At 40.8% G+C, this 12,300-nt stretch overlaps 1 protein-coding gene across 1 annotated transcript in view; it reads left to right on the top strand.

Moving 5' to 3' along the window:
- The first annotated feature begins 1,005 nt into the window (after nucleotides 1-1,005).
- Nucleotides 1,006-12,300, top strand: part of nxph1 (neurexophilin 1) — a 57,934-nt gene continuing 46,639 nt past the window's right edge. The window contains exon 1 of the mRNA XM_037693587.1: nucleotides 1,006-1,400. Within this exon, the coding sequence (XP_037549515.1) occupies nucleotides 1,347-1,400 (54 nt within the window). The 5' untranslated portion in view covers nucleotides 1,006-1,346. The remainder of the gene's footprint in view (nucleotides 1,401-12,300) is intronic.

Raw genomic sequence — 12,300 nt, 5'->3', positions numbered from 1 at the left:
TTTCATGTTGCTGCTGATCTGTTTCATGTTGCTGCTGATCTGTTTCATGTTGCTGCTGATCTGTTTCATGTTGTTGCTGATCTGTTTCATGTTGCTGCTGATCTTTTTCATGTTGTTGCTGATCTGTTTCATGTTGCTGCTGATCTGTTTCATGTTGTTGCTGATCTGTTTCATGTTGCTGCTGATCTGTTTCATTTTGTTGCTGATCTGTTTCATGTTGCTCGTTAGGGCTCATCTGCTCACACAGACTCATGTTCGTGCTGCTGTTCGACATAATGTTTTTATGCTACTAGTGCTTAGTGTATATTTATTTGATGTTTTTCTTAGTTCATATCTTAGATGTTATTACTGTTTTTCTTTTACATGTTATTGTTGGATGGAACTGGGACCCCGTGTACATAATGTCGTTCCACCACATGTACCACATGAGGTGGAACAATAATAAAGAATCTCTGACTCTGACTGACTCGTGATATGGACATTGATGGAGTTTAATGAAACTTTCAGAAAGTATTTGTTGAACTATCTTTCTACAACTGATGAACATTTAATCTGAGTCAAGGTTAAGATGGCTGCCACGACTAGTGCACATTACCAAATAAATGATGTCAACTCTAGAAATACTGAGCATTCAGTGTGAGCGTGCATGTTACTGTCAGGTTTGCCTCCAAACAGCATCGACTCCATCATTTCTCAGCTCAACAATGTTTCAGTCTCAAACTCCGGCATGCCAGGCGGCGGGCGACATGCATTTCTTCAAGGAGGGACGAGCCTCCGATCAAAAAAGGAGTGTTTTTCTGCTGCGATACAGGGTTGAGGGTCTCATGTTTGGGGGTTGTGTTGAGGGGGGGGGGGGGGGGGGTTGTCTCCAAAACCTGAAACAAAAAGAGAAATCAAAGATTCAGCCGCTGCTCGTTCAGGACAAAACTTGGACACGCGACAGATTTATTGGAGCGGTTCAGTTTGTTGTCCCTCTCCCCTCCTCCTGTCCCTCCCCCCGCAGAGGGAGCGTGTTGGAGGCGCGCGCGCGCGCTATAAAGCGCACAGCCCCGCCGCTCGCGTCAGTCCAGGGTTGATCGTCAGACTATCCGGACCCGAACCTGCGATGACTCCCCTGCTCCCCCCACCTGGATTACCACTGAACTAACTTCTACATGTGGCCCCCCGCTCCATCCTAACGCCACCCCCCAGTCTCAGCACCTCCAGCCTGCACCTCCCCGCGGTCATGGGGCGCCTGGTTTCCCGCCAGCTGAGGGCCCCCCCCGCGCTGTGAGGTGGATTTATGACAGAGGAGTCGCAGCTTGCAGCAGCCGAGGGACCTCACAGGAAGTTCGAGCTCGAGGAGGATGCAGGGGACTTGTTGGTGCGCCGTGTTCGTCCTGACGCACGCGCTGTGCCTGGTGAGTGTCTGCTCTGAGGTTCTAGATGTTGTTCTGGTTCTGAGGAGAACATCTGGCTGTTCAGGGTTCTGCTTCGTTCTTGTTTCCCGCTGGAACAAGTTCATCTAGAAACTTTATAAAAACACAAAGTCCTCCTGAACATGCACGAGCTGCGTCTTTTCTGTCGCGCCAAAAACAGAATGATGCTCATAGACTGTTTATGCATTTAATAAATTTATGTAACTCCTGTTGGACTTTAGAAGAATTCCATCAAACATCTGTCTCAGGGAGAGGGATTCGTCTGAAGGGGGCGCACCAACAAACCAAAAGGACCTGAAACAATCCACTGATTCAACTGCAAAACCTCAGAATTATTAATAAAATCTAACAACAACCTAAAGAAAAAAAAATCAACTCAGAATTATTAATAAAGTCTAATAACAACATAAAGAAAAACTTAGCTTATAATTATTAATAAAGTCTAAAAAAGACTAAAGAAAAACTCAACTCATAATTATTAATAAAGTCTAATAAAAACATAAAGAAAAACTCAACTCAGAATTATTAATAAAGTTGAGTAAAAGCCTAAATTAAAAACTCAGCTCGTAATTATTAATAAAGTCTAAAAAGACTAAATATAAGCTCAACTCAGATTTATTAATAAAGTCTAATAACAGCCTAAATAAACACTAAGCTCATAATTATTAATAAAGTCTAATAAAAGCCTAAATAAACACTAACTGTATGATTTTTTAGTATTTAACTCTGTGTTTTGGTGAAGTCTGCTGCCGTTTTATTATTTTAGGACAGGAACACTTAATATTAATCTGTTCTTGTCTAATTATTTTATCTATATTTCTATTTATACTTTAAAAAACACTCTTTTCCATGATGACTGTTTTTGTGTTTATAATTATTTGTAAACTGTTTTTTTTTATTTCTTTATTAATTGTCTGTAAACAGCTGTTCAGTTTTAGTTTTATTCTTTTTTAGTATTTAATGACTAAATGACATCAAACTACAGCAAAGGCTGAAGTTTACACGTGATGTGAACATCTCCTGAATGTTGAAGCAGATCATTCAAACATGACTGACTCACCTGTGTCTCACCTGTTGGACAAACAGCTGGATAAACTCCCTGGACCCGTGCGTCATGAGGCAATTTCACAAATCTTGTTTCATGCAGAGCAGTTCTGAGGAATTATCTTTAACTTATATTTCTCCTGCTGCAGTGAGCACACAATTAAAGCAAAAAAAAAAGTATTTTATTTTGCCTTTATTTTAAATTTCTGCTGTTTGAAAATGACACCTGCTCAGGATGGAGCATCAACCCCTCTGGTACGGTTTGAACATGTCAAAGAACACGCCGTGTTCTTCATCTGTAGCTCCTGCCGATTAAAGATGTTCTTGTTGTGTATTTGTGTAGTTTAAAGACGCAAAAACTCTTCTTGTTGTGTATTTGTGTAGTTTAAAGATGTAAAAACTCTTCTTGTTGTGTATTTGTCTAGTTTAAAGATGTAAAAACGCTTCTTGTTGTGTATTTGTGTAGTTTAAAGATGTAAAAACTCTTCTTGTTGTGTATTTGTGTAGTTTGGCTCCACAGTTTGTGTTTCCGCAGTAAAAGCTGCGTGGAGCTGTCCAAGGTGCTGAAACTCTTCAAACGCCTCAAACTCCCAAACAGATTCACATCATGGCTGTCTGAACCTGACGGATGCTCATTAATTAATAAAATATTATTCAGAAGAGGGATTCCTGCACCGTTTCACCTGTTTGGACATCAGCTTACCACAAAAACATAAAAACTTCTGAGGCCACCGAGAACGTTTTTGGACGCTTTGTGTATTTTACAAACATTAAACTCCATCATCGTTGACAACATTCGTCCCGCAGTGAGCACGATCTCTTATGCAAAGTATGTGTGTTCATGTGCAAATTGGTGTGTGTCTGTGTGTTTAATGTTCAAGTCGCTCGCTTTGGTTGGTTTGCGTGCCTCAAAATTTAGGAGCAGAAAGCGCACACAGACATCCCGAACCTGCCCCTTCCCTTAACGGTGGCTGTGCAGACCCCCCCACCCACCGCTGCAGGAGTGGGATTAGAGGTGAAGTTTGCCGGCCTTAAGTCGCCTTAAAGTCTCTGAGCTTCCTGCCGTGACCCGCTTACAGGAGCCTCCATCATGTTACCGTGTTTTTTATTGATTTAATCCAGAGTATTTAAATTAACTAACCTGAAACCCATTAAAGTTTTTTTTTTTTTAATCCAGAGTATTTTAATCTACTAACCTGAAAAATGTGCTGAATGCTCCATTTGTTTTCTTGAGAGCATTGTTTTCCGTTTTAATGAATTATGCGGTAATTCATCCAGAAATCTCTTATTTGTCTTGTTGATTAAATGTTTTACCCCCTCGTTTTTACAGTCAGATCATATCACATATTATATATATATATATATATATATATATATATATATATATACAGGCACACATACAAATATATATCAGGTGGTAGGTGTAGCAGGTGGCTGGTTAATTTTAAATTCAAAAGAGAGATTTATCTCAGATTTTAATTTTCTCTATTTCTAAATAGAAATGATCTAATTTTATCAGTACTGATGGTGTTTAGTGCGATTTAAGTGCTTTAAAGCAAAGGTGTTTTATTTCAATTCTTATTTTGCTTTCAATTATTTACAGTTTTTTCCTGAGGTTTAGATTTGAATGCCCCCTCAGATGTATTTGAGCCTTTCGCTGCCGTCTCCTCTTGCTGCGCCTCCTCTTGTCTGGGACAGATGTGGGTGGTCACACGGCAGCAGGCTTTGTGTTCACATTAAAGTGTTATTATCAAACAGGACAAATGGCTCTGCAGGGTCAAGCTTCTTCTTGGTGGGTGGAAAACATAAAGTCCCGCAGGGATGAGCTCCCACAGCGTGAACATCCTCTGATCACCTCCAGTCTTCAGCTGGCCTCACGCTTTAGACGAGCTCATAATGATAAAAACACATTATTGTTCACTTTAAATCAAGAGCAGACAAGAAATAATTTAATTATCCAGCAGAGGTTTGAGCAGAAACACCCGCATGCTGTCAGACTGGACGCACACAGCTGAAACGAGAGCTGCTGAAGGTCCCCTCGGCTGCTTCCTGATCCAAAGCCGAGCAAAAGTCTGAGCTGAAGGAACAGCAGCCAGTCTCAGTCCAGTCTGAGCCCAGTCTGTGCCCCAGTCTCAGAGAGTCAGAGTTTTTCATTTGTCATTCGCATCACATGTGATACATGTGGTGGAACTAAATTGTGTACACAGGGCCCAGTTACATCCAACAAAAGTATAAATTGTAAAAGAAAAACAGTAATAAGATCTAAGATATGAACTAAGAAAAACGTTAATAAAAGTACACTAAGCACAAGTAGTATAAAAACAATATGCCGAACAGCAGCATGAACACGAGTCCAGTCTGAGGCTGGTCTGAGCTCGGTTCTGTTTCCTGCCTGAGCTCAGGTCTTTGGGCCCTCAGACGTTGAGCGGCTGCCAGTTGTGTAAAATGATTTAATTCACACGAGGTGCTCAGAAAGCATTCAGACGGACGATCCAGGTGGTTTCAGCAAGATAGTTTACAGTCACAAACATTTTTTATAATATTTATTGTAATTATTGATGTATTTTTAGTTATTCTGTGCACAGCTGAAGTCTCGCAAGGTTTAAATCTGAAACAGATCATTTTAATTAACTCTGATGATTTCTGTTGGTCTGCAGAAACCCAGAACTGAACCACATCTGCAAATGAACATTTCACAAAATTGCATTATTTGCCATTCTTAACTATTTATTGTAAAAATAAAAAATAAAATCATTTTATACTTTTTTGTAAAGTGGTACAAGGTTTTGAGAACACAAAAGAAAAGCTTGTTAAAAATATACACCAGGTCACTAAATGCAGTAAACCTTAGAATCCAACAGAAGAATCAAACTTACTGAACATATCTGCCTTTTTTTTAGGCTGAACATTTCTGATTTACATGAATAAGAAAAGATTAAAATGCCCCAAAAGCTGCATTGTCATTGCACAGTTTGTCCATGAGAGAGCAGTGACAGGTTAGATTTACACAGTTCACTGTTCTGCCCACAGATCAGAACATCTCTGAGTTCATGACCAGTTAGAAAATAAAGATCACCAGTTAAAGTCATGCTGCACCATTTTAACAGAAACAACACAATCCTTCTGCACTCCCATCACACTCAAACATGCCTGATTTCAATTAATAGAATAGAATAGAGTAGAATGGAATAAAATAGAACAGAATAGAACAGCAATGAATAGAATGGAACATAATATAATATAATGGAATAAAATAGAACAGGATATAATAAAACAGAGCAGAATAAAGTAGAACAGAATATAACAGAATAGAATATAAATGAAGAGAATATAATAGAAAAACAAAACTGAATAAAATAGAACAGCATAGATGTCATTTATGGCCTGTGTCAGACACTAAACTGAGATCCTTCTTGCCTTCCTGCATTTTTCAAAATAGGGAAGATAGACACTGACGAACAAAATAAGTCAAAAGGCAAAATAAATAAATTAATGAATAAATACGTAAACAAACAACTCAACCAATAAATAAACAAGTGCAGCAGATGTTGCAGATATTAATTATTCTTATGGCCCAGGAGGAAACAGCTACAGATTCATGTTTTATTTTTATGTTTTTATCTTATTGTAGTGTTTCCCTTTAACATGTTTATTTACACTTTTATTTTTGACAAAGTGTCTTGAGCTGTTTTTTATATACTGTATATTTTGAAAAGTACTGTATAAATAATACAAGTTCATAAATATACATTATCTATCTATCTATCTATCTATCTATCTATCTATCTATCTATCTATCTATCTATCTATCTATCTATCTATCTATCTATCTATCTATCTATCTATCTATCTATCCATCCATCCATCCATCCATCCATCCATCCATCCATCCATCCATCCATCCATCCATCCATCCATCCATCCATCCATGTATATTAAATGTGTTAAATTTAGGTGGGTTTAGATGTGCAGCAGGACTGAAGGTGACAAGAGTGTTTGTAGCTGCCTCAGACTTCAGGTGGGGGGCTGCCGGGGGTCTTGCTCAGACTTCAGGTGGGGGGCTGCCGGGGGTCTCGCTCATGCAGACTGATGCTTGTGAGCTGCAGAGCTCCTCCCCTCACCAACAGTAACCTCGCTGATTGAGCCTGTTCTGGTCCGACTGATCTGAGTTCAGCCTCCAGGCAGCCACAACAAAACCCTTGACCTTGATAGTTGCACATAAAGTCCGTTCTCACTGCACCTACCGCCGTGTTCAAATGTTGCTGCTCTGCACGCATCATCGCAGAGAGAGCTGTTCACCTCCCAAAAACTGCAAATCAGGGAAATTAACTCACACTCCATGTCCCAAATGATAATAAATCTGAGACAAACTGACCTTAGTCACAGCTACCCCCCCCCCCCCCACACACACACACACAGTCTGACAGGAGGACCTGAGTGTTATCTGTGTGTGTTAATGCGTGTGTCTGTAGTCCATGTGTGTGTGTCCATGTGTAAAACGTGTGATTAATGGCTGCAGCCTCACTCCTTCACTTGATACTCTGCTCTAGATTTTCAATGGAGCTCTGAGTTCAAAGGTCAGCGCCGCAGCTGATTGTCCTCAGAGGATGCAGCGCTGCTTTGGACCTGGGTTTGATCCTGGGGGAAGTGTCCTCATCCCCCAACCATTCGCCACCCTTTCCCCACTGAGCAATCCTTTTCACAGCGAGGTGTGTGACACCTTGATAGCAGCCCTTTGAAGCTGGCAGGGAGTGGGGGGTGGGTGGGGGGTGGGGGTGGGGGTGTCTGAGAGGGGAAGGAAGCGACTCGATAACCTCATCAGCCTGCTCTACATGTGCAGGTCGGCCGTGCACAGAGTGTTGGTGTGTCACGCTGCAGGGATAAGGTGCAACTCTGCAGCTTCACCTGAGAGGACTCAGAAGTGTGAGAACTTCAAACCACATATATAGAAATAATGAAGAGAATTTTACAGATGTTCACCGAACATCTGGCGCTTGTTGATGAGAAAGAGCTGCAATAAATGTGCTGATTGTTAACATGTTCCATCAAAGTGTGTTTAAAATATTTACTCTTTCCTATTTGGAGTAAATGCTGTGTTTCTGTTAGCAAAATATCTGAACCACTGATCAGATTTTAATGGAGCCATCATTAAAAAAAATCAGCATGTTTCTTTACAAGTGATTTACTTTTCAAGTTAATAAATTCAAGATGGCCGTCACACCCAACTTACCTTACAAAACACAGAAATGACAACAGTTTAGTCGATTCAAAACTTACGTTAGTTTGTTGTGTTGTAGCTGAGCATCCTCTCCATCATGCGTTCCAAGGGCTACAACATATTTTCATCAGGACTGACTGTTTGAGTCAACCTTGTTTGCCTGTTAGCAAAATATCTCATGAATCACTTTCAGAAGTAATCACTGGATATATGTTCAGAACTGAAAACTTTTTGTAGTTAATCCAGGTCAAAATGGCCGCCAAAACTGATGAACATTAACCAACACAACATTGTGTAGAACAGTATTTTTCTCACACATTGAGCTAAAAGTTTAAATGGTAGTAGCTGAGAGTAATTCACAACACACACTCTGAAGTTGCCTCTCATGGTCTTGTAATCCTGAGGTTGCAAGTTCAAGCCCAGGCTGCGTCTGGAAGGGCATCCGGCGTAAAACAAATAGTCAAATCTTTCATGGAAGTTCATTCTCTGTGACAGCAACTGAAGAAGAGAGCAGCCGAAACCAACGTACATAATTGGATTTATGATAACAGGGTTTCTTTCTTTTTGGAATCGGCGGGTACCTGGGATATCAACAAGTTAGGAAGACGTCAGCAGCAGTTTGGGCAACGGTCAGGCTGCCTGCCCTATGTGAAGGATTGCACCGTGCTTCGAGCGCACAGACTCAGATGCTTTGTGAGCTAAACTGTGAACTGAATAAGATTTCTGAGAATTACAGGCCCCTTGCAGCTCATATAACTCGCTAGTATGAAGGAATTGATCTTGGAGAAAGCTGCAAGCATGGACCGGTGGAATGACCACAAATCTGTCTGTTTGAATTCACCATTGAGTGAACCAGCAGAACTGAAGGCAGGGGTGAAATCAGTAGAGTCAGCTTGTCCCAAAACAATTGTTTATCTGAAACTGGCTCCCCCGCTTGGCCTTGGATATGCCCACTTATCTCTAATTACTCCTGGAGGATATGTAAATCATGAAGTTCTGCTTGTACCCTCTACCCCACCCCCAAGAACATCTGTGAATCCTTATCGGAGCTGAACCGGCTGATAGACACTGTACCATCTTTATCAGGACTATGGAACTTTCTGGTAGCGTTCACATACAATCTCACCGCCTTTGTCCCCCCCCCCCCCCCCCACACACACACACACACCCTCTAAAATGTCTTATGTCTATCTATGTTGCTATGTGCTGAGGTGGTTTTTTTTGTTACCTTACACAGTGCCCTGTGTTTCAAGGACACAGTGTGAGAGATCTTTTTTTATACCTTCGTTCCTCATGTTTTTATACCCTTTTCTTATTTAAGCGATAAGGGCAGCGCTTCACAACGAAGCTGCAGCCTCCGTGCATTTCCATCTACCCTTGTTGGATTGCTGCACTGAAATGTATTTTGCTGCACTTTGTGCAATGAAAATAAACTTGATTCTGATTCTGATACATTTTATCTGCTTTAATTTTAATGGAGGTAAAGATTTTCTCACGTCACTTGTAAATTGTAATGGTTTTCTGACGCGACTGCTTATTGTATTTGAATTTTAATATATCAGAGGAGCTGTGGCCAGAAAGTAGATTTTATTGTAAATTTTATAGTAAGAGCAGGTTTTTTTCTTTAGTAGCCTCCAATACGGCGTGACGACACAGATTGCAAACAATAAAATCATACGTAGTGCTTACAGTTGAGCTCTGTTAGTTATAGTAAATATAGATCACAGAAACAGGAAAAATAAATTTACATTTGAATATTTGTAAAACTGACAGTAAGAACAAACATGTCACTCAGATAAACGAATTACATCAAACACTTAGTTCAATTGAAACAAAAAAATCTGAACAATTTGTTTTAAAGGCTCCCCTTTATTAAAATGTTGAATTAAACAAAACAAATACACACACGCATTTATGAAATTTAAATAGCTGGAATTTTTTCTATTTCCTTTCCTGTAAAATCTTTTAAATATTTTCAGACATTGAAAATATTAAATGAACAAAGAATAAATGTGTGAATGTGAGCTGCTCAGAGAGGCTTCAGCCCAGAGCTCCAGCAGAGAGAGAAGTTCGGCCCGAGGCCTGCAGTGGATCAGTGGTTCTGTTATGATGGATTGTTCTGGTTTATAACCTGATGATGGGCTTGGCTGACCGGTGGATCAGAGCGGGCTGAGACGCTGCAACAGACGGTGGAGAAGTGGTGGAGATATGAGCGTGTCGGGGACAGATTTCCTCTGCTGCCTCAGCAGTGACGGAGCTGCTGTTAGAGCTGCACACTTCCAGAGTCAGAGCCATTGATAGGAAGTAGCAGCCACTGATAGGAAGTAGCAACCATTGACAGGAAGTAGCAGCTACTGACAGGAAGTAGCAGCCATTGACAGGAAGTAGCAGCCACTGACTGGTAATAGCAACCACTGACAGGAAGTAGCAGCCACTGACAGGAAGTAGTAGCCACTGACAGGAAGTAGTAGCCACTGACCAGTAATACCAACCATTGACAGGAAGTAGCAGCCACTGACCAGTAATAGCAACCACCGACAGGAAGTAGCAGCCATTGACAGGAAGTAGCAGCCACTGACCGGTAATAGCAACCACTGACAGGAAGCAGTAGCCACTGACAGGAAGTAACAGCCACTGACAGGAAGTAGAAGCCATGTCCTCTATCTGTTACTGAAGATCCTGTTAAGTCATAGGGACCGGACATGTGGACAATGTCCCTCTGCTTCAGAAACATGTGTGGAAGACCAGTTTGCTCATGGGAACAATTTTGATTACAAGTGCGAGCTTTTTTTGTGTTCAACAAATCCTTGTCATGACTGGTGGAGTGTATTCACTTAGATCTAATTTTGACCAGAAGCCACTGCTGAAGACTGAATACATTTTCATCCAAGAGTTATGTGATTCAGCTTGATTAAAATACAATCACATGTGGTAATAGGAATTAAAGACAGCGAAAATCTAAAACATTCATCATTTTGTAGGACAGTAGTTAAAAATGATGCTAATGCATATACACATCGAAGCATCTTTATCGGTACCCCCCAACAAAATGATGATTAAAGTGAGTCAATTATTTTCCATTGTCCAACATTTAAGTCTAAATGTTTTTTCTTAGGTGATGATGTGTTCTATAGCCTGTGAGCTGGTGATGTTTGGCCTTACCCCATAGGCGTCGCAACCATTATATGTGAATGGGACAAGTCCCCCCACATTAAAAAAAATGTTCATTTGGACTCCCCCACATTTACTATGAAACATTAGTTCAGGCGGCACAGTTTCTCTTTCTTCGTGAACAAATCCATTCCACTTGATTAATAGGAGAATACTCAATCTAATAAAACTCCACTTCAGGTTTTCCTGGTTACCTCCAGGTTACCTCCAGGTTACCTCCAGGTTACCTCCACCTCTACACACAGAGCAGAAACTGTGCAGCTGCTGAGTCTCCTGCTTCGGCAGAAAACGCGCACAGGTGCAGGAGATGGAGACCCCTCTGTGTTGCTCACTCGCCAGTTTAGCAGCTTAGTGTGGGCAGTAGTTGACCAGGGGGTTGATCATCAACATATATTCATGTTAGGAGGATGCTTGAGAGGAGCGCTACGTCTATAGCATGCTCTCTTAGCAGTAACTGACGCTGTAAGATGCTGCAGGTGTAAGAGACGCTGTGTGTTCAGGTGCATTAAAGTTGAAATGTCTTTAAACCCCCACACCTTATTGTCCTCAAGCTTGTGAGAAACATCATTTAGATGAGCAGTGTTGAACACAAGTAAAAAAGTCCAGTGGTGATGTTTTTCATTTCTCTATAAACACAAATAGTGCAGATCTGACGCTCTGTATTAAAGTGTATTAAAGTTAAAATGTCTCTAAAACCCACAGCTGAATTTACACAAACTTGGTGAGAAATATACTTTAAATGTGTGGAATTAAAGCAAATCTAGGTGAAATGTTGCTTTTTTTTACATTAGTGCACATTTCTTTTGCGCACATGCACGTGCGCACAAACCTACACACATCGTTGTGCACCCCCCCACCCCCACCCACACACACACACACACACACACACACACATTACGGATGCTTCTGACGCCCTTGCCTTGCCCTCAGTACAAAGTCCCACCTTCATCCCCCCAACTCACTGCAGGCTGTCATTCAGCCACGCTGTAACATGAGACTGTTTAAAGAGACTCACGTAACAGAAACATAATAAAAAAGGCAAAGCAAAGTAACATCTGTGAATGAACAGGAATCAAGCCTTGATAAAAACTATCCATCCAGCCATCGATAAAAAACTATCTAAAGTTTATTTTACTGAAGTGTGAGAAAAAAAAATCCTACATGTTTAGTCAAACACTGAACTGCAGGGGGCGCTTGTCCTTCAGCTGTGGCTTCAACTTTTAGCTTCTGGTCTTATATCTAGAACACGTAGATGTTCGTTATTCTTCTATGTCTGTCAGTTTTATCTTTCACTGCTCCTCCTGCAGCTTTGGAAAACCCCATGTGAATAAACTTTATTGTGCTCATTAAGTTATAGTGTGCCACTACTTCGGGTAGCTATAAATAAAAGTAAAAAAAACAGATTTTTTTTTTAAATAATCAAGTATATATATGTGTGTGTGTGTGCAC

Source organism: Nematolebias whitei, chromosome 19 (genome assembly GCF_014905685.2).
Source record: "Nematolebias whitei isolate Nwh7 chromosome 19, NemWhi1, whole genome shotgun sequence".
NCBI lineage: Eukaryota > Metazoa > Chordata > Actinopteri > Cyprinodontiformes > Rivulidae > Nematolebias > Nematolebias whitei.
Note: the sequence above shows the minus strand (reverse complement) of the source record. Positions and strands in the feature narration are given on the sequence as shown.